Source organism: Corapipo altera, unplaced genomic scaffold, assembly GCF_003945725.1.
Source record: "Corapipo altera isolate COAL_440 unplaced genomic scaffold, ASM394572v1 69, whole genome shotgun sequence".
NCBI lineage: Eukaryota > Metazoa > Chordata > Aves > Passeriformes > Pipridae > Corapipo > Corapipo altera.
The window spans coordinates 6,176,225-6,198,347 of record NW_020884908.1 but is presented as its reverse complement, the minus strand read 5'-3'; the positions used below and the strand labels follow the sequence as shown (position 1 = coordinate 6,198,347).

General features: G+C 51.7%; 2 protein-coding genes and 1 long non-coding RNA gene across 3 annotated transcripts; all 3 read left to right on the top strand.

Moving 5' to 3' along the window:
- Positions 1-210: 210 nt before the first annotated feature.
- On the top strand, positions 211-5,083 carry IBSP (integrin binding sialoprotein). Its single transcript, XM_027652701.1, has 7 exons — positions 211-248; positions 1,301-1,365; positions 1,445-1,495; positions 1,623-1,694; positions 1,878-1,934; positions 3,886-3,987; positions 4,285-5,083. Exons 2-7 carry the CDS (start codon positions 1,312-1,314, stop codon positions 4,882-4,884), a joined length of 936 nt encoding a protein of 311 aa, XP_027508502.1. The 5' UTR covers positions 211-248; positions 1,301-1,311; the 3' UTR covers positions 4,885-5,083.
- A 2,803-nt stretch (positions 5,084-7,886) lies between these two features.
- MEPE (matrix extracellular phosphoglycoprotein) lies at positions 7,887-12,623 on the top strand. Its single transcript, XM_027652699.1, has 4 exons — positions 7,887-8,017; positions 9,592-9,645; positions 10,384-10,476; positions 10,587-12,623. Exons 1-4 carry the CDS (start codon positions 7,958-7,960, stop codon positions 12,621-12,623), a joined length of 2,244 nt encoding a protein of 747 aa, XP_027508500.1. The 5' UTR covers positions 7,887-7,957.
- Positions 12,624-16,916: 4,293 nt separating this feature from the next.
- Positions 16,917-22,123, top strand: LOC113951592. Its single transcript, XR_003529205.1, has 6 exons — positions 16,917-18,228; positions 18,500-19,661; positions 19,883-20,048; positions 20,523-20,664; positions 21,432-21,511; positions 22,109-22,123. It is a non-coding gene; the product is annotated as an uncharacterized LOC113951592 (long non-coding RNA).

Sequence of the window (22,123 nt, the reverse complement as noted above, 5' to 3'; positions counted from 1 at the left end):
CAATTAGGCAGTGCAATGCAAACCTCCCCAGGTTTGGCAGCGGCACGGGGCGCTATGTTTGTGCACCAAATCTGCCAGCTCTGAAGTTTTTGGGGTTTTCTTGTGCACGGCGGCGGGCTGGCGTCACTCCGGGCAGGGCGGTGACTTGGCTTGGGGGGGCAAAACCAGACCTTATATCCCAGCAGGGCAGCAGCAGGAGGAAATCTGTGCCAGCTGACTCTGTGGGGAGCTGTCGGTGCTGTGGCAGGGTAAGCTTCCTGCAACTTTTTCCAGTCTTTTTGTGTGCTGCTGTCTGCTTTTTGTGGGAGGATGGGGGGGCTCAGCTCGCTGTCAGGGCTGGATGCTGCTTTTTGTCCTTTTCTGGGTCTGTGGTTTCATGAAGCCCTTGGGTGGAGGGGATGAGTATCCAGAGCCTTGCTGCGTGGTCAGGGAAGCTTGTGGCCACTTGTTTTCAAGCCTGACTTAAACAAAGATGAGGAAACTTAAAGTACAGTTGAATTTAATAACAACTCCCCCCAAGCACAGCTGATGGTGGGTTTAGATAGAGGAAGGGTAGGAAAAAGGAAGGTTAGTGGGCCTTACTGAGTTTGGGGGGATGCCGGGAGCATCCCTCCCTGGGGCAAGGCTGGGACGCTGCAGGAAGGGTTGGATGTGCTCTTGCTCCTTGATGGGGGAGGGCAGGTTGGGATTTGGTGCTTAGGGTGTGCAGCTCAGACCTGCCCAGAGCCAAGCCCCCTCTCAGATATGCCTACAGGGGGCTCCTTGCCTTGGTGTCTTGCCACTGCTATTTTCGTCAATGGCAGACTGTAGAAGGGAACTATATTAATTTCTTTGTTTGCTCATTTATTTTTCCTCAGAGAGGTTAAACTCTCTGTGGTGTAATTCCCAGCAGCACTGCTCCCTGGGCAGAGCCCAAGCAGACCTCAGGGCTGTGGGAGGGCGGCCACAGTGGGCAGTGCTCCCAGTTGCTCCTGTCACGTCTCTGGTGGGGCTTGGCTTTCTCCCCTCCCTCAAAGGCAATGGGAAAGCAGGAGTGAGTAGTCCTGCTCAGGGAAAGCAGTGCATCTACTACGTGGTGAAACTCACTTTTCTGCTATTTTGTGGCTTCTTGAAAAATTATGTATTCATGGAGAGAAAAAAAAAAAAAGGAAGGATTTGGGTCTGGGGAGGGGTTGGGAGACCCATCAAGAGATGGCTGGAGGTCAGCCTTTCTTCTCCCTGCTCATCCATGTGGACACAGGCACATGAATAGTTTGGGGTAGCTGAAAAGCAAGCGCTCAATATGTTTCACTGTTCCTAGAGAAAGCAGCCATGAGGACAGTCCTGGTCTTTGTCTGCCTGGTGGGGATGGCGTGTGCCTTCTCGGTGAGTGCCAGGCAGGGGGGGACACCCCATCCTTGCCAGGGCTGGTGTGGGGCTTGTGCCAACCCACCCTTTCCCCCAGGTCAAGAGCTGGCTGCGGCGAGCCAAGCTGGATGACTCGGAAGAAAACGCGGTAGGGTCTCTCCCCACCCTGCGCGCCCAGTCCCACATGGTGCTGGTCTTGAGGAAGAGCATGTTGCGGTCGCTCCTGTACCCAAGCCCCCAGACTGATGGGATTTACCCCCTTCTTCTCCCGGTAGGTGTTCAAGAACAGACACCGGCATTACCTGTACAGATACATCTATGTGTATCCCCCGCAGCGACGGTACCAGGTGGGTGCTTCAGAGGGGTTGCCGATGCTTCACCAAATGCAGGGATGTTGGTCCAAATGAGATTGGGAGGCACGGTCTGTGCCCTCTTTGCCCCTGGCCTGCGGGGCTGGGCACAGAGCCTCGCACTGTGATGCCAGCAGAAACCCACCCACTCGCCTACCACTTGGTTTTCCCTCTTCTTAGGGCAGTGACTCATCTGAGGAAGAGGGGGATGGCTCGGAGGAGGAGGAGGAAGGGGGGGTGAGTATGGCAAACCAACAGCTTGCAAAACAAATACGGGAAATTGGGAACTTTCTTTGGTTTTGTAGTCTCTGCTCATCAGCGTTTGTGGCTGCTGACCGCCCACAGCCTTGCACTCTGGATGCAACTGGATTTTCTACTCTGGGGCTTATTTTATTATTTTTTGTGGATTTTTTTCCTTTTTTCTTTCCTTTTTATTCCTGTAGGGGGGATGCACCAAACAACCCTGAGACAAATGCTCTGGGTTTCCATTTTCAGTGGCTCAGAAAGGAGCAAGACAGGCCAAAAGGCAGAAGCAGGGAGGCTCATGCAAGGAAGAAAGCGCTGTTAGGAACTGCTCTTACCATCCTCTTTCAGGGTGTGCTGCCCCCACAGTGCTGACAAGATTGCTATGGAAAACACAGTTATGCTCCGCTCTTATGTGTGTGGAGGGAGGGACACAAACTGATGAAAATTGGGAAATGCCCATTTGTATCAATCCGGATGGTAATGCTTCTCCTGTCTGCTGGATCAATATGAGCTTGGGCACCTCTGCATTTGTTAGACTCACCCAGGTTCAACATTAAATGCAAGGGATTACAAAGGTCTCTTGTGCCTCACTGAGCTGCAAATGTTCAAAAATAATCCAGTGGTCTCCAGCACATGGGTGCTTTGAAAGAAGGATCTGGTATGCCTGGAAACCTGTGTGTCAGGTCTAATCACATCTTTTATTATTTTCTTCTTTTTTATATATATAATTTAATGAAAGTCTGGGACTCTGGTACTAAAACCCCCTTTGGAGGCCTTTTTGGGGCTGGGGTACAGTATGGGGTGGCCCCTGTCCCCCAGACACCTCTGCCAGCACCAGCACCTCCCTGCAATTTGCCCCTTTTTGCCTGTTTCTCTTCCCTACCAGTGCAAACTCTAAGGATAACTTTCAGTATTGGGACTGGGCATCCTCAGGAAGAAATTAGAAGTTTTGCAGGAATGTAGCTGCTGTTTGGGGCTGCCCCTTTCCTTTCCAAGGAACCAGAGCAGTGGCTGTTCCCATGCAGGAATACTGACAGGGGCTGGTAAGCAAGAGAAATTGTGCTGAAAGGCCCCAAGGTCAGTTACAGGTATGTAAAGACCAATTATATCAGCTACTAGATGGGGAGCATCGCTCCCATCGGCACAGCTGGATGCACTGTGCAATTCGATGGCTCTCCCATTGGAGAGGAAAACAGCCTGGATTTTCTCTGGCATCACGTGCACACGTATTTTAAGGTCTGAGTTTGCCCAAAATGCCAGGGTAAGTGTCCTTGTTCTTGGCATGTGAGCAGCAGGGATTGCCCAGGGCAGGGATGACACTGACCTCGTGTCTCCCTGCCACGGCTGGGTTCATTTGCTGGTGGCAACGTGCTCCTCCTCCCAGGCTGGGCACTGGGTGAGCTGCCCCACGAGTGGTTGCTCCAGGCTCTGCTTGCATTTTGGATATACATTGCCTTTTTTAGCAGAGCACACTGCCATGCACACTGCTGGGAACCCCACTCTGGTCTTGGGGGCCAAGCAGTGCTCGATGGCTGATTGCTGGTGGGGTTTGGGCTCATGCCTGGCTTTGGGCCATCACGCTCTCACTAACCATCTCATATGACGTGCAGTGTGTCCATGTGTAGTGTGCCTGTGGCTTTCTTTGTTTACTGGAAACTGGGAGAGATGACTTCAAAAGAAAACCTTTAGATGCTTTGTAAAGCAAAATGTGTAGCCAGAATGGGAACACCCGACTCCAGCCACCACCACTTAATTGCACAGCTCTGGCTGCCCTGCTGCAGCTTCTCCATTTCAGTCTGGAACAAGACCCGTGGGAAAGCAGGAAACTCGGAGCAATGCCCAAATGCTGTGTGGGGATGCTGCGTGCCCCCCTCGCTGCTGGGAGGGCTGTGTTCCACTCCTGCTGCTGACCCCCTGCCCTGTCCTCTCCCTGTCCTTGCAGGAGCTGTTTCATGCTGGCACCAAGGTAGCTGGCCATCCTGCTGGAGCAGCCCCTGGGGACTGCCAAGGTGGGCTGAGAGGAGACACCGCATCTCCCCAGCAGGTGTGGTTTGGGGAGCTGGAGGGGAGCACCCAGAGGGAGGGGTGTGTTCACTGCATGTTTGCTTGCACCTATGGGTGCCCTCCACCCCCTTTCTGCCTTGGGGGGCTGCTGTGCAAGACACCCATGGCTGGACCAAGCTCTGGGTATTAAGTTGGGGTTGGAAGGAGTACCCCAAAAAGACAGTCCTGCCATGCAAGGTGTGGGGGGGCTGCTCAGCTGTGCCCATGCCTGCCCCTTGTCACATGGAGCTGCAGCCTCCTGAGACCCAAGTAATGCTGTGCTGTCTTCCCCTGCCAGGGCAAGGACTGCCAAGGGACCCTGAAGGGGGTTAGACATGGAACTGCCAGCAAGGGGGAAGACTCTGAAAATGAAGACAGTGACGAGAATGAGGAGGAGGAAGAGGAGGAAGAAGAAGTAGATGAGAATGAGAATGGCATCAATGGCACAAGCACCAACACCACTGAGGGGGCTGATGGACCTCATGGCAATGGCACTGCAGTGGCTGAGGAGGGCACTGGTGCAGCTGAGGAAGAGGAGGAAGAGGAGGAGGAGGAAGAAGAAGAAGAGGAGGAGGAAGAGGAGGAGGAAGAGGAGGAAACTGAAGCCACCACCATCGCCAGCACCACCGATGAAGAGGGACTGACCCAAGCGACCACTGTGGGAGATGGGGGACCCACAGACGCCACCACAGATGCCACCACAGTTGGGGAGCTGTGGGATTACGATGTGACGGCCAGGGACCACAGCCGGGGGGACGAGGGCACCACCGCGGGTGGGTATGAGGAGCAGGACGAGTACGCCCGTGGGGACAGCTACCGGGCCTACGAGGACGAGTACGGCTACTACAAAGGGCACGGCTACGACGTGTATGGCCAGGATTACTACTACAGCCAGTGAGCGAGTTGGGGGGGCATCCTTGGTGCTGCCCCCCCACCTGCCCCATGCCACTCAGGAAGGTGCATCCGAAGGCTCACTGCAGCCACTGCACGCCAGAGGGGACACCAGGCAGCTTGCCATGCACACTGGCTCCATCTCAGGCTTTGTTTTTTTTTTTTTGTATCTTGCAAAGTGAAATGAAATAAAGCAACCGAACTGAGCTTGTTGGTGATGAAAGGTTTGCTGCCAAATTTGCTGGGATCAGTGGGGCAGCATAGTGCTTGGTGGGCTGACAGGTTACAGGTGCTCGTGCTGCTTAGGGTTGAATCTTTTTATTCCAGCTCAGATGCACATGAAAGGAGGGAGGAACGAAAGGCTAACTTGGAAAGCCTCCATAGAGTCCTCTCTGAAAAATGAAAGGATCCTTTTTAGCATCACTGTTTTGGGTTTACAGCCATGTTTTATGTAGAGTTGACATGAATTTCCAGTGATAACTTTACCACATCCTCCATTCCTCGGTGGCATGCCTCCCATGGCCTGGCCACACAGTAGGCAATGTTAATAGAGGTAAAGACACTGATTTCTCTTTCTGTGCATCACTAGCTGTAGATGTATGCCCCTGCAATGAGGGCTTTGCTTCTGCGTCCCTGTGCCAGGCACACAGGTAAAAGGCTGGGCACCTTGGATGTGTGCGTTAAACACCAGTACTGCAGCCCAAAATGTCCCTGTCACACAGTCTCATCCCCATGGCAAGGTAGGGCTGTCCTAGTGACAGCAATGCATGCACTTGCCTCCTGCATCAGGGATGGGCATACCTGGCTTGCAGTCCCCAGGATCCCTGCTCACAGTTACTTCCCAACAGGAGCATGTCCCTGTGTAGCTAGGGATCAGCGCTACAGATAGGGATAGAATGACTTTGCCTGGGTTCCAGACAGGTGCCACCATTTGGGAATAATGATGGCAGGTTTACAGCAGGTACCATGCTGCTCTTGCACTCCTAGAAAGGAAACCTGTGTTCAGCTCCCAGTGTAGGTCTGACTGTGAAATGAGTCCAGTTTCAGAGCAGCAAACTGCTGGGCATTGTACAAAACTGCCTCTCTGTGCCAAAGCCAGGCTGCAGATGCTGGGGAGGCAGGAGGTGCCGCCTGCAGGGTGGGCACCTCTGGGGCCAAATCCCTACAGTGGCACTGGGGAGCCCTGCATGCCCTCACGGCTGGTGGGAGGGACACGAGAGCTCCATCATCCACATCCCCAGGGGGTGCCCAAAGACGTCAGGAAACCAGCATGGACAAAGGGCCCTGGCGCTGCCAGGGGCCGGGTCCCACTCCCACAGGGCGCGTAGCCCAGTCCTGTGTGCGTCAGCCCCTCAGGCACCTGGCAAAAGCTCTCCGCCCTGAGCCAAGGCACACGGGCTGGCTGCTCTGGTACCTGTGGGGCAGCGTCTGGCTGCAGCTCCCAGGGCAAGGGCAAGTTTCAAGCTGGCTCTGAGATTTGCTCCTGCCTGGGGCTGGATGCTGATGGTTTAAACGTTTCTAGTGTTAATCCAGCAGTCGTGCAAGCTCCCAGGGTTTGGGCTGGGGCAGAGTGGGATGAGAGCTGCTGTCACCATCACCACATTGAGCAGCTGAGCCAGGCTGGCTGCAGCAGGGGGAACCCTTCTTGGCAAACAATGCCACCAAAACTTGAGGTGGGGAGAAGAAAGGGTATGTACATCATGCACATCTTTGTAGCACCTTTCCATAGCAAAGGTGGGCTCGAAGGGACCTGTGCAAGAAGTGCATGGAAAAACACCTTTTTTTTCATTTTTTGCCACTCTGCTATTTTGTACTTGCACAGGTTTAGCTCAGAGGTATTGAGGTTGAAACCCAAAAACAAGTGTCAGAAGCTATGGCGTGGTGGTAGCTCTTGGCTTGGTCAATGCTGCCCTGCGATGTACAGTCATGCCCAGGACCAGGCCTGGCTCAGGATATTGCCCTTCCCTTTCTGCAGCCCTGCTGGCTTTCCCATGTCGGTCACAGTGAGCATGCCAAGACCCACTGCACACCCTCTTATCAATAACCAAGCTGGCTGTGTGCCACACTAAGATCTACGCTAATGATCGAGCAATTTCGCCTTCAGAACAGATATTTATAAACTGTGCTTTCTGTTTATCCAGCCAGGTGGAACATTTGATAGCTGTCTTTCACCACAAACACATTTTTAGCTGGAAATTACTCCCCCTGGTTATCTGCGGGTGCTGCCAGTGCTGACAAATGTCCCTGGGTAGGAGCTGATTGGCTCTGCGCACCTGGGGCCAACTTTAAATTTCAGCAAAGTGGGCATAAACTCCATGGTCTGCCGCTGGGATCTGCCTCCGACAGGGAAAGGTAATCTTCTTACCTAGCTTCCTGCCCTGTCTCTCCCTAGCCCTTCACCTCTGCTATCACTGAACAGGGCTTCTCCTGCTTTCACTCCAGGTAAGCCACGGTGGGGATGGGAACATCCCAATCCTCGGCTGTGCATATCTCTTGAGCCTACACTGCTTTGTACTGCTGATCCTTGTGCATGAATTTCCTTCTGGTGTTTCCTGTAGCAATGCTTGTATGGCTGAATATAGAGTCCAGGATGGACCTGCGAGCCCAAGCCAGGCTGGTTGGGTGAAATGAGAATTACTGGCCAACAGAGCTATTGCTTCCTGCCATTTATCAGGGTTCTTGAAAAGAGCCTGCAAGTTTCTTAATTCAGACTTATGACTGAACAGCTTAGCCTGCAGTGGCTTTGGGGATCATTTATTGCAAATACCCACCCAAGCTGCTTTGACAGAGGGAGTTAGGAAGTACCTGATATCAGAGCACCCACTTGGTGCTGCTGGCTCTGCCCTCTGCACATGGCGAGAGCATCACCTTTGCTGCAAGGAATGTAGAGGGGCAGGGTGATGTCAGAGGCCACCACAAAGCTGGGGAAAGCAGGGTTTGCTGGAAAACCTTGCTGCCACGAGGGCTTTGGGATATCAGGAGCTTTTAGATTGCTGCTACCTGGGATCATTGGGGACCACAAGTCCTAGGAAGACAAACTCCAGTGTTGCTTCGCTTTGTGCCCCCAGGAGCAGCCCAAGATGAAAACAGCCCTGGTCTGCCTGTGCCTGTGCCTGCTCAGCACAGCCCTCTCAACACCTGTAAGTATGGCTCTCCCTGGATTGCCAGGATGCTGCTGAATCCAGTGCAACCCAGCATGCTTTCAGCATCAGGAAAACATGAGTTGTACTTGCATGTAACACCTCTGGTTCTTGGGGAGGGGACTGAGGTGCTACCGCAGAGGTGAACCAGCAGGAAAAATGTGTATTAGCATTGATGTGGCTGAGCACATCCCTTCAGCTTAGCAATCAGGGCATTGTGCAAGAGCCAGTCTGGGTGGCTATAGCTCTTTGCCTTGATTTGTGTGGATTTGGGATCTGCCAGGTGCTTTTGGTTTGGAAGTAGCCTGAGTGGAGCCACAAAACTGAGGTGCAGAAAGGATGCTTATCTTACCCATATGGGTAACAGGGGTCAGAGGGGCACCTGCAGTTACTTTCCAGGTCTCCTAATGTGAAAATTTGACTGATATAACTAAAACAAAGGGCAAACTAAGATAAATAAAACAGCAGCCATTTTTGTCCTGCACAATTGTTGCTCAACATACTAAATACACAGCTAGAGTGAAAGTCTGCTCCTAGAAAAGGCTTGCTTTTTTGGCAGGTAAGGAGGAGGGAAATCACATCTTCTCTGAGGGCTGGACCCCAGCTGTGTGTCTTTTAGCCCCCAGGGCAACCTTGCACAACCAGGTCTGTAGTAGGGCAGCACAGGGGAAGGCAATAAATCAGTGCAGATTTGCTTTTCAGATAGGGGTACAGAAGTTAATACTCTGCTACTTAATCAGGGCTGTAATCCAGTCTTTGATACTGTTCACAAACAATGGAATAACCTGGGATTATTTAACACTCTGGGGCATGTTTCTACCCCTTTCAGCTGGACTTGGGATGTTTCAGTGACTAATTTTGCTGAGATCAAAGGGAACTCCCCTCCATGGGCATGTCTCCCCCTCTGGCATGTAGGGAAGACCTGAAATGGCTTGGTGGGACTCACAGGATGCTCCCATCACCAAGTGCCCCAAACCTGAGGGATGCAGGGATGGCCAACGTTCCAAAAGATGACAGGATAATCAGGGAGAGCTGTAAGCCTGCAAGCATGTACAGAAACCTGGCTTTGAGAGCACAGAGGTTGCTGCTCAGTTGGCAAGTAAACACTGGGAAACACCACCAGCTAATGAGCTCCAGGCTCCCATCATAGATGCCAGCAGTGAGTTGGAGCACCGTGGTGTGAGCAGTGGTGCCGTGTATCAAAACTGCTCTGCAATAAAATACTCTGCAGCAGACTTACAGAAAAGGGTATTTGCAGACCAAGAATACCCTATGAAAAGTAGTGTGCAATACTACTAATGCTACTAATCATGCTGTAGCAGAATTTGCAATACTTTTCAGACCCTGGAAATGGGGTTTAGACCTTTCCTATTATTGCTACCTTTAAGCCAGCACCCCAAGTAGTGCCTGGGAATTTTTGGCTTATCAATACAGTTCTCCCACCCTTCCCTGAACACTGTGGCATGTCTATCATGCTGGGCAGGGTGGGTGGTCAGCAGTGGGCATTGGGAGCCACCTGGATGCTGGGGCAGTGTTTGATGCCTCAGCTCTTGCCTGTGTTTTGCTGCCCACAGGTGCCACCCCCGCTGTCTGGGAGAGCTTCTGGGAACTGTGTGGGACAGCACCGGGTATGTACCTCCCTGCCTCATCCAGACCCCATGGGGTGCCCTGCACCAGAGGTGCTTTTGGAGGGTAGCCCCAGCGATCCATGGAGAAAGAGACCAGCAGTGCCTTTGCATCTGAACAGCTCTTACCAAGAGCAGGGGTGGGGAAAGGTGTGACGTGCTCAGGTGAGGGAAGGGCTTCCTCCCTATGGGGCTCCTCTCCCCCTACCCAGCCCCAGAACACAAATGCTTGGTGTACCCACAGGTGAGGGTGTAAAAGTCTCAGGCCCAATTGCTACAGGGTTTTTTCAAAGTGTTTTGGTGTATCAGTATCACAATTCAAATGAGTAGTATGGAAGAAAATGCCTGGCTTTCCTTATTGGAAACCAGTTGCCATCCTTCCAGTAGCTTGACTGCCATCAGTCCCTTAACTCATGTCTGATGGGACCATCAACAAGGTTGTTTATTCAAGCTTTAAGCCACCTTGCAAAAAAATCCAAACTCATAGCTCCTGAAAGCAAGCACAGGCAGAAAATGAGCCCAAGGGAAAACAAAACTGCCAGAGCCCAGGATATGAGAACATGCATCCTGCTCAGATCTCTGCCTATGCTGGTGGCCATGAGGTGGTGAGAGCTCCTGCCTGTCCTGGGGTCTCAGTGGGTACTGTTGGGACGCTGCTTCAATGCCACACACAGCAAGGGAAGATCTGCCAATCCATTTCATAAGAAAACTGTGACGTTTGGTTATTTTCTTCCCCACTAGATACTTCTGAAAGGCTGCAATGCAAAGCATGGCTTCTACGTTTTCAAATATGTCTACTCGTTCTCAACGCGGAGGAACCAGACGCAGATAAAGGTGAGGAGGTGCCCAGGTGGCACGGTAGGACCCTGGCTTGGCTGTGGGGCCCCAAGCAGCTGTCTGTCACCAGGGCTGGCCCTGACCTCTCCCTTGTGTGTACTGCACAGAAAGAAGAGGCTGACCGCCAGAGCATCATCCCCAGCCACCGGCTGGATGAGGACAATGCCAAGCGGGAGCTGCCAGAGGCCAGGACGACCCCGGAGCACAGTGACAATAGCAGCACTGAAGCAATAGAGAATGTGATTGTCCTCAGGCCTGAAAACGGCAGCACCCCAGGCGCTGGCAGGGATGCTCCCAGTCCTCGCCCTGGCACTGGCACGCGAGCACGCGGTGGTGTCGGCGTTGCAGGTCCCACCCCGTCCAGCTCAGAGGGCAGCGGTGATCTGGATTTGGTGGTTGAAGTTGATGGTGATGTTCCCATTATCCCTCAGGGTGAACAGCCCAGTGAGATTGTGGTGGGGAACAGGTCACGTAGCAGGAGTGAGGACAAGGATGTTGGTGCCCCCAGAGTGGTTCCTGCAGAGGGAGCGATGACAGATGGGAGGGAGAGGGCCCCTGTCACTGGAGGGGCAGGGGATGAGGGCAGTGGTGAGTCCACTGTCTCTGGCCAAGGGCAGGAGAGTGTCATGCGAGGCACAGGAATGGGAGGTGCTGCTCTTGCCTCTGTCACTGAGAAGACAGAGGACGTCCAAGTTGATGCCACAGGTGTGGATGAATACACTTACATCCCCGACTCGGGCAGTGTCACCATCACCCGTGGGAACCTGGGCAGCACAGCGAGGACCACCAGCTTCACCCAAGTCTCTCCAGGCAAGGATGATGAGGTCAACATCTTCATTGGGAGGGCCAATATCCATGTGGGGGAACAAGAAACCACCCAGGCCGGTGCCACTGTGGACAGTGAGAATGACAGAATTGCCACTGCGGGAACCAGCAGGCCCCTCCCCAGGCTGGGTGTCACGGCAGCACCTGACGGTGGTGATGATGACAGCACCCCTGCTCGCAGGCAACCTGAAGGACTGGCCACCACAGCCACCCCAAGCCATGGGGACAGCGTCACCAGCAGACCCAGGGATGCACATCCCACAGGAGAGGATGAGGAAGGTGCCACCACCATTGGTGGCTATGGGGAAGGACTGGTGACCCCTGTCCCCTGGAGAGTCACTGGTGGTGTCGTCACTGTCCCCACAGTTACCAGCATCCGTGGGAAAGATGATGATGAGGTGAGAGGTGAGGGGCAGACGTTCAAGGGGAAGCCAGATCATCTGGCTACCACAACCCCCCAACAGGAGCGTGATGAGGAGGCCACTGCCACTGTCCCAACTGAAAGAGCCAGCATCCATGTGGCCACTGTCCCAGCTGAAGGAGCCAGTGTCCACCTGGCCACTACCACGGCCTCCCCTGGGGTGAGTGAGGGGGACTGTACCACCTCCTCAGTGACAGCCAGCAGCCGTGAGGCAGGCAGGAGCACTGTGGTGGGGAAAGGAGGGAGTCAGGAAGTGAGACCAGCCACCCCAAAGCCCCGTGGGGAGGGACAGCCTGGGGCAGGGGTGAGGGTCTGGCCAGGGGGAGCAGGACTGGACAAGACACACAGGACAGACAAACCACCATCCCCAAGCGGGAAAGCCAGCAGCCAGACATCGAGCAGGGCCCAGACAAAGGCTGGCAGCCGTGGTGGGGATGCTGGGGGCAGGTCGCATGCCACCAAAGCAGGGGGCAGCCCCACTCCGCAGGCACGGCAAGACGTGGGCAGCATGGCAGCAGGCAAGGGCCGGGAGAGGGGGCGAGGTGGTGAGACTGGGGCAGCAGTGTCGGGAGCTGGGGGTGGCCGCCTCCCCGGGCACCACGGCAGAAAGCTGGGGACTGGGGCACCGGGGACGTTCGCAGCGCTGGGCCACAGCAGACAGGTGGACCAGCTGAAGCGCGCCGATGAGCTTCACGTCCGCGAGCGGGCTTTTTACACCCTCGGCAGGGCAGAGGGTGGCCCCCACGGCCCCTACACCGGCCTTGGGGGTGCTGACAGCAGCCAGTCCTCCGAGGGGGAGCAGGACACCCATAGTGACAGTGGACAAACAGGACTTCGGCCCTCAGGGTGGGGATCCCCAGGGCACCCCTATGGCCGCTGGATCCAGGGATCTCTCTGAGAGGCTGCCAGTATTCACACCGGCGAGCTCCAGCGGTGGAGCTGGGGGGTCCCACATGTTGTGTTCCCTCCCTTGGCATCCCCACTGTGGCCTCTGCTCTTGCCTGGGTGAGGGGCACGTTGCCGGGGGGCAAGTGGTGCTTCACAGCTCAGGAGCCAAAAATCACTGTTCATGTAATCTGTTAATTTGAGGGAGGCTGCATGTGGTGCTGCAGCAGGGATGCATGGGTTTGCTGTGCTAGACAGCTATGTAACAGCAGTCATGCTACACGGCATAGGGTAGCCCTGTTTGTGCACTGATGTGAAGCAAGTAAAGAAACATTGAGAAAAAGCCTCTGTCCTCGCGGTTTCACTTCCAGCCTACTGGAGAAATAAAGGCATTTCTGTACCTGAGGATCTGCTAACTCTGGTCTTTGCAGCGGGACTTCAGGCAGCTACTCTGCCACAAGAAAAATGCTGGAGGTGGGGCTGGTCCCTGGGCATAAGGAGATTTCTGGCCACAGCACATCCCTGGCCCAGCCATCACCTTTGGGACTGCAATCTGGCCAACAAGCCCTACACATCCCTCCCTTGGGGTATCAAACCCCACCGGATCCTGCCCAGGGCCACTTGCCTCTCTGGGCAGTTAGGGCTTGCTGGGGAGCCCCACAAGAGCATCACCCCCCTGGGCTCGTCCATCTCCTGCAGTGAGAAATCCCCATTGAGCCCTCTGGAACGCTGACCATTTGTTGGCCACACCGTCCTTCCGGCAGCAGCGTAACACTCTGGCCGTGGTGCCGCCATTCCTGCCGCCATTCCCACCGCTGGCCCCCGCACGCAAGCCAGGCTGGGCTTCGACACGCTGGAGCCATGCTGTCGGTGGTGCCTGAAGTTAATCACTGTTTATGCAATTGCAGGTTGCTTTTTCTGTCCAAGAAGCTGCTAAAACAGGCATGTTCGGCAGCGCGCTGGAGTGAGTGGCACAGTGGGACTGGTGCTGAGCCTCGAGAGGGAGAGGTGCTGCCTCAGCACGTGCTGAGGGGACTCCCCACCAGCACTGTGCCCATGCCGGGAGGGAGTGGGAGCAGCCACGATGCAAGTGAGGTACCCACAGAGTGCCTGCTCCCCTGCCCTCTGCACAACTGCGCACAGGGAAGTGGCAGATCCTGTTTTGGGCCGTAGAATAACAGAATAGTTTAGGTTAGAAGGGACCTTAAAGATCATCTGGTTCTAACTCCCCTGCCATAGGCAGGGATGCCACCACTAGATCAGGTTGCTCAGGGCTCCATCTGGCCTTGAATGCTTACAGGAATGGAGCATCCACAGCTTCTCTGAGCCACTTGGGTCTCAGGGATCATGCACAGTTGCTTGATGCTGGAACCATCAGGACCAGGATAACACTGTGTATCTCACTGGTGCTGTCAGTTAGCATCAGCTCTTGGGGCTCTGTTTTGCTACAGCTCATGGTCTCCAGCAGAAAGGATCAAAAATTGCATGTGCCCACTCTGCCCCCACCAGGGCACCAGGCCCTGGTGCCTCCAGGGGAGCCAGCCCAGGTAGCCTGGTGGTAGTGCTGCAGGGACATGGAGACCGAGGCAGTCTGTGGCAGGGGTTTGCCTGAAGCTTCCCAGGTTCAGGGCAGCATCCAGAAGACCTCCAAAGGCTCAGGGACCCTCTGTACTGGCCCATCTGGCTCACAGGGCTGCTGATAAACTGGGCTGGGTGACTCACTCCCGGAATTGCCACAGCACATCACACCCGCAATCTGATGGGCTATGGCAATGTTCCGGGAAACTCAGGCTCAGCAGGATTGCCTGGCATATGAAGAGGGTGGTTTTGGGGTCTTACCACTGGCAGGGCTGGAACTGGTGGGTTTGCAGCCCCATGGGGACCCCGGCGTAGTGCCCAGTCACCTCCATCATCAGTCCCGACTGCATCCTTGTCCACACGATTAAGCAATATCCCTAAGCAAGGACTGGGCACCATCTAGTGGAATAAAAAGCCTTTTGGTGGGAATGTTTTGTGCCTGTTGAATGATGCCCAGCTCTGCCTGATGGGCATTGCTGCCCTCTTGCCCCATTGCTTCCCTGAGCTCCCAGGGAGACCTGCCTGAATGGCAAGGTCAGGTATAAAACAGGCTAGTTCAGGTATAAATGGCATACAGTTATAAACCAGCATTACCTCCTCGCACAGTTACTGTTAAAGCACCTGGAATTTCTGTGCCTGAATTTCTGGCTCTACACCCGGCGGCACACAGCATTTTGGCATGCTCATCCTGGACCCTCTCCTCACCACCACCAAGGTGCCTGGCTCTGCTCTTCCAAACTCACCTGCCAAATAGCACAAGTGGCCACTGAACAGAAAAACTGTGAGTTTCCCAGGGAAAAGGTTTTCCTGGAGTATTGGATCAAAGTGGGGAGTGAAGAGTGATAAGTATTTTCTGTGGGTACAGAGCAAAAAAGATATTGTCCTCAAAAATCCCAGCTACTCTTAAAAATGCTAATTGTGGGGATGTGGCCAGGTGAGTATATGTAGTTGTTTATTCACTTAAATGTCATGCTTAGAGAAGAAACATCCATTATTGTGTGCTATCTCTGCTTTCTGGAGCCTAAAAGCCCTCACACATGAGGTGCTGAGGGTTTTCTTCAGCGCCTGGGGCAGTGAAAACCCCTCAGATTTTGCAAAAGTGGATTTCTGTTAAAGCTGGTTTTGCACATGTGCCAGCACATGCAGCAGTACTAGAAAAAGCAGGTGCTGGATGAAAAAGGCATCAGGTCCCCCATGAGTCAAGTGAGCCAGGCGATCTGTGACCCCTGCTTGGGGATTGCCACAGCAGGCCAGCTGGGCAAGGCTCAGGTCGGGTCCTTTGCCCAAAGCACACACAGATGCACAGGTTTTCCAGTGATGTATCTTGAAGCAGCATCGTCATTGAGGAAACCCGCTGAACTCAGCCTTTGGGTATTAAACCCCTGGAGGAAGCCTTCTTACCTCTTCCAGGGTTGTGATCTCCTCCTGCCCAATTTCACTATCATGCTACTGCTTCAGGCCAACGACGTTGCAAAGAACTGCTAAAATGCTTCTTAAAAGAAGTCTAAAAAACAATTATGAGCTTTGAGGAACCATTTGAAGGGGCAAGCATCAGTCCAAATGGCATCTTTTACAGGTTTAGAAGCTGGGTACCGCAAACAGGGTATTGGGCACCAACCTTTAGCACTGAGCTTAAAAAGGAGTTTTGAACTGTATGTTTTTAGGTACAGAGCTCGACACTGACTGTGCAGAGCAGGCCAAGTGGTGCCCATCACCAATAACTCTGTTCAGTGCACAGATACTTTTGTGGCTGTGCAGGGACAGAGGGGGCAGCCTGGAGAGACACAAGTCCCCCTTATAACACCATGTTTTTTCAGAAGAGGGCAAAAGCAGACTGCCTGGCAGAGCAGCTGAAAGCAGTACCTCTCAAAAGAAGAGGAACATGGCTATAGAAGAATAATGATTTTTCCCCTCACCTCCTGTAGTTACTCAGTGCCATCATCCTGTGCCAAGGAGCAGGGACTGAGATGGACTGAAATACCACTCAGACCTCAGCAAACCCCTCTTCCCAGTGCTCAGCCTTCCTGCTAAGCTGACAGCCAAATCTGGGCAACTGGAGGGGCCCTGAGCACATCCAGATTTTTGGAGGATGGAAGATGCTCCAGAGCCTCCATCCTTTGCCAAGAGAAGCACTTAGTGCCATTGAGAAGGGTGCAAATCAGTCCCAGCAATAAGAAACCTACCTGAGTTTTTCTTCTGCAGAACAAGCCACTCACTACTGCCTCAAAATGTTTTTACTTAAAATGTTTTTACTCAAAATGTTTTACTGCTTCAAAAATGTTTTTACCTAATTTAAACTGTCTCAATATGTATTACTCTAATAGACCACCCACCAGCACTTCCCCGTGAAGAGACTGGGAAATGTATTCTGAAGTCACAACCATTGCTATAGTCAAGCAAAGGCACAATTTGACACATGAATTGCAATGCAATTCTCAGTGGGACTAGTAAAAATTATTATAAGTCAATATTATCATCTTTTTGCGGCTTCTTTTGGTAATCTTTGTCTATTTCCCTGCATCCTTATGGTGGATTTAGAAGGACTGCTATGCAGGGTTGCTTTGGGGAGTGCAATCCTATTCCTGTGCTGAGCTGTGTGGGGAGCCAAGTGTCACACTCCCTCTCATCAATAACCCAGTAGCCCTCTTTCACTTGAGTCCCCCTAGCAGCAAAACCAACTTGCCCACGGGCAGGCCCTTGTGGGCAAACACAGCCGTGGTCATGGGGATGAAGGACCGAGCTAGTTGCTGGACCTCTGCTGCCTTGTAGAGTCCAGTTGTTTGTCTATCCACAGCTCAAAATCATTTTTGTTATTAGTGACTCAAAGAGTGAGAAGCAGTACCAACCCAGCTGGGGTGGCAAGTGGGTTTTCTCATGTCATTGTACATTTTCTTTTCATCAGTGATCACTCTGTAGCAGGCTATGTCTGTATATGACATCTTATACTACATTCATCCTTCTTAAATTATTTTATGACTCTTGCTCTGATCTCCAGGGTACCCCTGATTTGGGAGAGTACAGAGCTGAAAACCTCTGGCCAGTGAACCATGCATTTCTCACTTATAAGTTGCTTTCTCCTGACAAAAAATGGTGGCAAACCATAGCCATCAGCGAAAATCCCAATGCTGTTTTTCCGGGGTGATTAATATAGAAGCCAGCTCAATCTGGGCTTAGTTTACACTGTTGGCTATAATTAACCTTTTATTTTTGGAAGTTAATAGATGTAAACTTCTTCCTTCATGAAATGGAAAGGCAAGGGGTATTTCAGAGGTCTTACGCCCTGCATTAAAGCTGGTCCACATGGAAGGAGATAGAACAGGTATGTAGCCTTTTCAGTTTTTGTGCGATGCACAGAGAAGGGACAAGAGATTTCCCTCCCTTCCACCACTGAGTGATGAGTATTTTCAATAGTGGCTTCAGTTAAAAAGTGTTAGGTCTTACAATAAACATTTTTTCAGCGCCCTCTGCTGTGATCATTAGCAGCATTGAGGAAGATCAAGCCTGATAGCCTTCAAATGTTCAACTTATTAAAAGCTACCCCTCCTTTTCCTCAGTGCTCTCTCCTCCCTTACCCCTAATAACACATTCCTGCTAAAAGCCATCCAGTCCCACCCTGAAATACAAGTGGTGCTGGTTCCACTCAGCCAACCTCAGCTGCACCTGGAGCGTGAGTGGACAGGGTCCCTGCCTTAATGTTTCATACTCCAGTAAATCCAGTTTAAACACTCTTGCTTTCCAAAAATCTTGGATCCAAAGGGCAGAGGCTTAGATAAAAAAAAATCCTAAAGGAGATTTAATGTTTGATATACAAATGTTAAGATGCTAGAGCAATTCCAAATATATATTTAATATATGAATAATTAAGTACCTCAAACCAGCAACAAATATGAGGAATGAAGGATGTGAATATGATGACTGAAATGAGTTTCCTTCAATTCCCGGACACAGGACTGAGAAAAATGGGGGAGTCATCCCCAACCATCCTTAAACTCTCAACATTTTGACCTAAAAGCAACAGTTGTAATAACAGAGAAATTTTTGTAAGAAATGAACCTCCTCACATAGAGCACGATCTGAAAATATCCTTATGCTATCCGCAGTGTTGGATAAATTGCCACCATCCTCCCCACACCCGAGAGTGCCCATGGGATAGGAAGCTGAGGAGCATCTCGCATCCAGCAGGGCTGAGACAGGGTTGCTGCCACTCTCAAGAGCTCCAGCCAACCCCTTTGAATGCAGGTCCAGTGGTAGACTGGCTGGAAGGAAAATGGAATTTTAATTTCACTTTTTTTCCTGTGTCACCTTTCATAGCAGAGCAGGGCCTTGCGGGGGGGAGGTGCTGTCCCCAGAAGGAGAGCAAACCTCCTCCTAACCCTGTTGTGAAATATTCAGCAGAGGAACAGTTGAACACCTGAAAACTTCAAGACTTTAGAGACTTGAAATAAGGATCTAAACTGTTAGATTTTCACCAGTTTGGGGGGGCGGCGGGAAGAGGGAAGTTTGGTGTCATTTTAATTGCTTTTAATTAGGGTTAAAATTAAAACGAGTCTTTTCAACAACAGAGTAATAAACATGGAGGAAGAAGGTTAAGAAAGGGTTTAATTTTCTCACGGGGGAGGGGAGGTTTTGGTGGGGTTCCTTTAGCCACCGAAAGGCTGCAGCGTTACTCGGGCTGGAGGCGGAGGGGGGTGGATGTGTCTCTCTGCTCTGCCCTCGTGAGGCCTCGCCCGGAGGCTGCGCCCGGCTCTGACCCGGCACAAGCAGGATGTGCCCGCCGGGGCGGCACGAAGGGGCAAGGAAGCAGCGGGCACAAAGATGCTCAGAGGGCCGGAGCACCTCTCCTATGGAGCCAGGCTGGGAGAGCCGGGGATGTCCAGCCTGGAGAGGAACGGGCTCCGGGGGAGGCCTCACTGCGGCCCTCCAGTGGCCGAAGGGGCCTATAGCAAAGGCAGAGAGCGATTTCTTCACATGGGCAGTGAGTGAGAGGAAAAGGGGGAACGGTTTAAAACCAGAAGAGGGACGATTTAGATTAGATGTTAGGAAGAGCTGTGAGGGTGTCGAGACACTGGAACAGGCTGCCCAGAGAAGCTGTGGATGCCCCATCCCTGGAAGGCACTATTCCAGGCCAGGCTAGATGGGGCCCTGATCACCCTGATTTAGTGGATGGTGTCCCTATCCTTGGTAGGGGAGTTACAACCAGATGATCTTTAAGGTCCCTTCCAAACCAAAGCATTCTGGGCCTCCACGAGGGTGCAAAGAGGACACCAGCTACCGGACCATGGAATGTTACCAAACGGTTGCCAAGCGGGCTCCTGCACAGAGGGGTCAGGAGCCCAACACTCCATCGACAGTTGGCAGTTGGCGGATACTCTGCTGGGAAGCAGGTGCAGAGCCTCTGTCTTCTCTGTCCCCGGTGGGAACAGAAGGCGATTTGCTGATAATTTTCAAGAAAAATTCTCAAGTAACTGTACAGGTGAGTGTAGATGATCTTTGAAAATGTTTCTGATGCTGTGGGGCTGTTCTGGGCTTCAGGTCCAGCTGCAGGTGTCTGGGACTCAAGTACCAGACGTGTAGATTTCCCCTCTGGCTTTGGGCAGAAACTTGTGACTCGTGAAAGGGAATCTTAGAGTATGTGTGGGTATTTAAGAGAACAGGCATTCCAGATAGGTAATCTCCTCTCTTCTTTTCTGATAGATTTGGAAGAACATCGTTCTCTGATTCCTAGAAATCAGGACTTTGTAGATTGTTCTACCTAAGGAATATAAGGGATCGATTGCTGTAACTTCCCTGAAATTCCTTTTTCGGTGTTTGTCCCACTGACTTTTCCAGTGGTTTTAGATCACAAAACACCATGAGCACAGTAAGTACTTTACTACTCAATGCAAATCTGATTTCTGAAACATATTTGCTGGGGTACTTCTAGAAAGGATTTCAAGAGTTTTTAGCAAGTGCACGGGAAGACAAGCCTGTTAAAACTTAACGTAACTTCATGTTCTGGGATACTGAAGATTTTGAATCTCTCGGGGTGCTAGCAATAGCTCAGAAATGCTTACAGTGTGAGCAACAACCTGATAGAACTGTGAACTAGTCTTCTTATTTGCAAGCCACTGGGATAGGCTTTTTCTTGGTGAGGCAACTGGTAAGAGATTGGGGTGATGTCTTTTCCTTGATGCAGTGGGCTCAGGTAGGAATGAACCAGAGCACCATTCAATGTGTATTCCAGCCTTTGTGGAGTTGTTTTCTGTATCCTCGTATACTTTCACCGGTGTTGTAAAAATGAGGGCCCCATTAATATTACTCCCACACAAAATGCTAAGGCTTTGTTCTCTCTTAGAATCGGCGAAAGCGCCGTGGAGGAGCCGTTAATTCCGGACAAGCTTCGAAACGAAGCAGGCTGCTGGCTTCTAGTGCAGGTGAAGGTTCAGCAGCAGAGCCAATAGACCTCGAAGAAAGTCGTGTGCTTTCTTTTGATCTTGGTAAGAACAGAAACTGCTTCTAGAGGTTTGGCACACAACTGAACATATGCTTTTGCCAGTTTCTAGGCCCTTTACTGGGAAGGAAGGGAAACATGGGATTTTAGGAAGTGCCTAGTACGGCATCTCTAAATAACAAGCCTTCTCACAACTATTTGGGTTTGTGATACATTTTCCACTAAAATGAGAGAGATTCCATGCTCTCATTTGAAAGAGAATGAGAGAGAATTTCCACTAAAATGAGGGAGATGAGCTGTGTAGCAAAGGTCCTCAAGTGCTGCTCAGATATCTGAATGAACTCCGATGAGCTGGCAGGTGCAACAGCTGCCACTACAGAGGGTGGCAAACTAAGTATGAAATCTCTCAAGCTGGAAGAAGATAAGGAAAAGCTAGCTGTGCCACATCCCTCAGGGGAACATGTACAGCATGGTGCTGTAAAATTAGGATACCCTCTATGATTCTGGTTTTGCTTTGGGTTTTGTTTTGGGTTTTTTTTCTGTCTGATAAACATTACCCTATGTTAGATGAATCATCTGTTGGTGTGTACCTCCCACAAGATATTGTTATCCAACAGAACTGTGTGAGGAGTTCAGCTGCTGTTCCTCTTGCGCTGCCACCTGTGAAAAAACAGGGCTGGTAATGGTCCCTGTGGACTGTGGAGGGCAAAGCTTGAGTGAAATTTTGGCCACATTCCTGAAGAGAAGAGACCCAAGGCACAACTGAATCTACCTCAGCCTGTTCCACAGTGACAGCCCATTTCTTTTTTTCAGCTGTTGACGAAATCATAGATCTCACAGGCGAATCTGCTGAGCCTGAAGTCATTGATCTAACTGGTGATGATTCTGTTGTAGTAAGTGATGAATGGCACACTTCTGTCCATCTTGCAGCCAAATTAGTTTTCTCTTCTGCTCCTGGGCCTATCTTCTGGCATCTAGGTAGCCTGACCTCCAGGGTTGAAACACAGCTCTGATTTACCACTTTAGACAGAGTTACCAGTCAAATGCACCTGTGAACACATTAGCACCTCCAAGTATCCCTTGTAGTGAAAAAGTAATTTAAAAGAGCCTGTTGCTTCAGAACTTGGGCACAACATTTACCAGTCATTGGTAATGTAACAGAAGGAGATGCAATTTAAAAGTGAAGTTATTCTAGAGATACTCATCATACAGGCCAGGGATTTAAAGAATAAGAAAAAGAGGACAGGAAGACTTTGACTTCACAAATATTAAGTGTTTACCTGCAACATCCATTTAAGGTAGTCCTGGTCACTGAGGTGTTCATCTAACATGAAGTGTTTATGGCTATCACTGATGAATTTGCCTCTTTGGGGCAGAAAGAGGGAAAGAAACACCTCCAGCCTAAATCCAATTAGGGATATGAAAGAGGGGAGCAGGGAGGAGGGGCTACATGTGGTCCCTAAGCTGCCTCCATTTCGATCCCATTGCAGCAGTGGGAGCAGAAC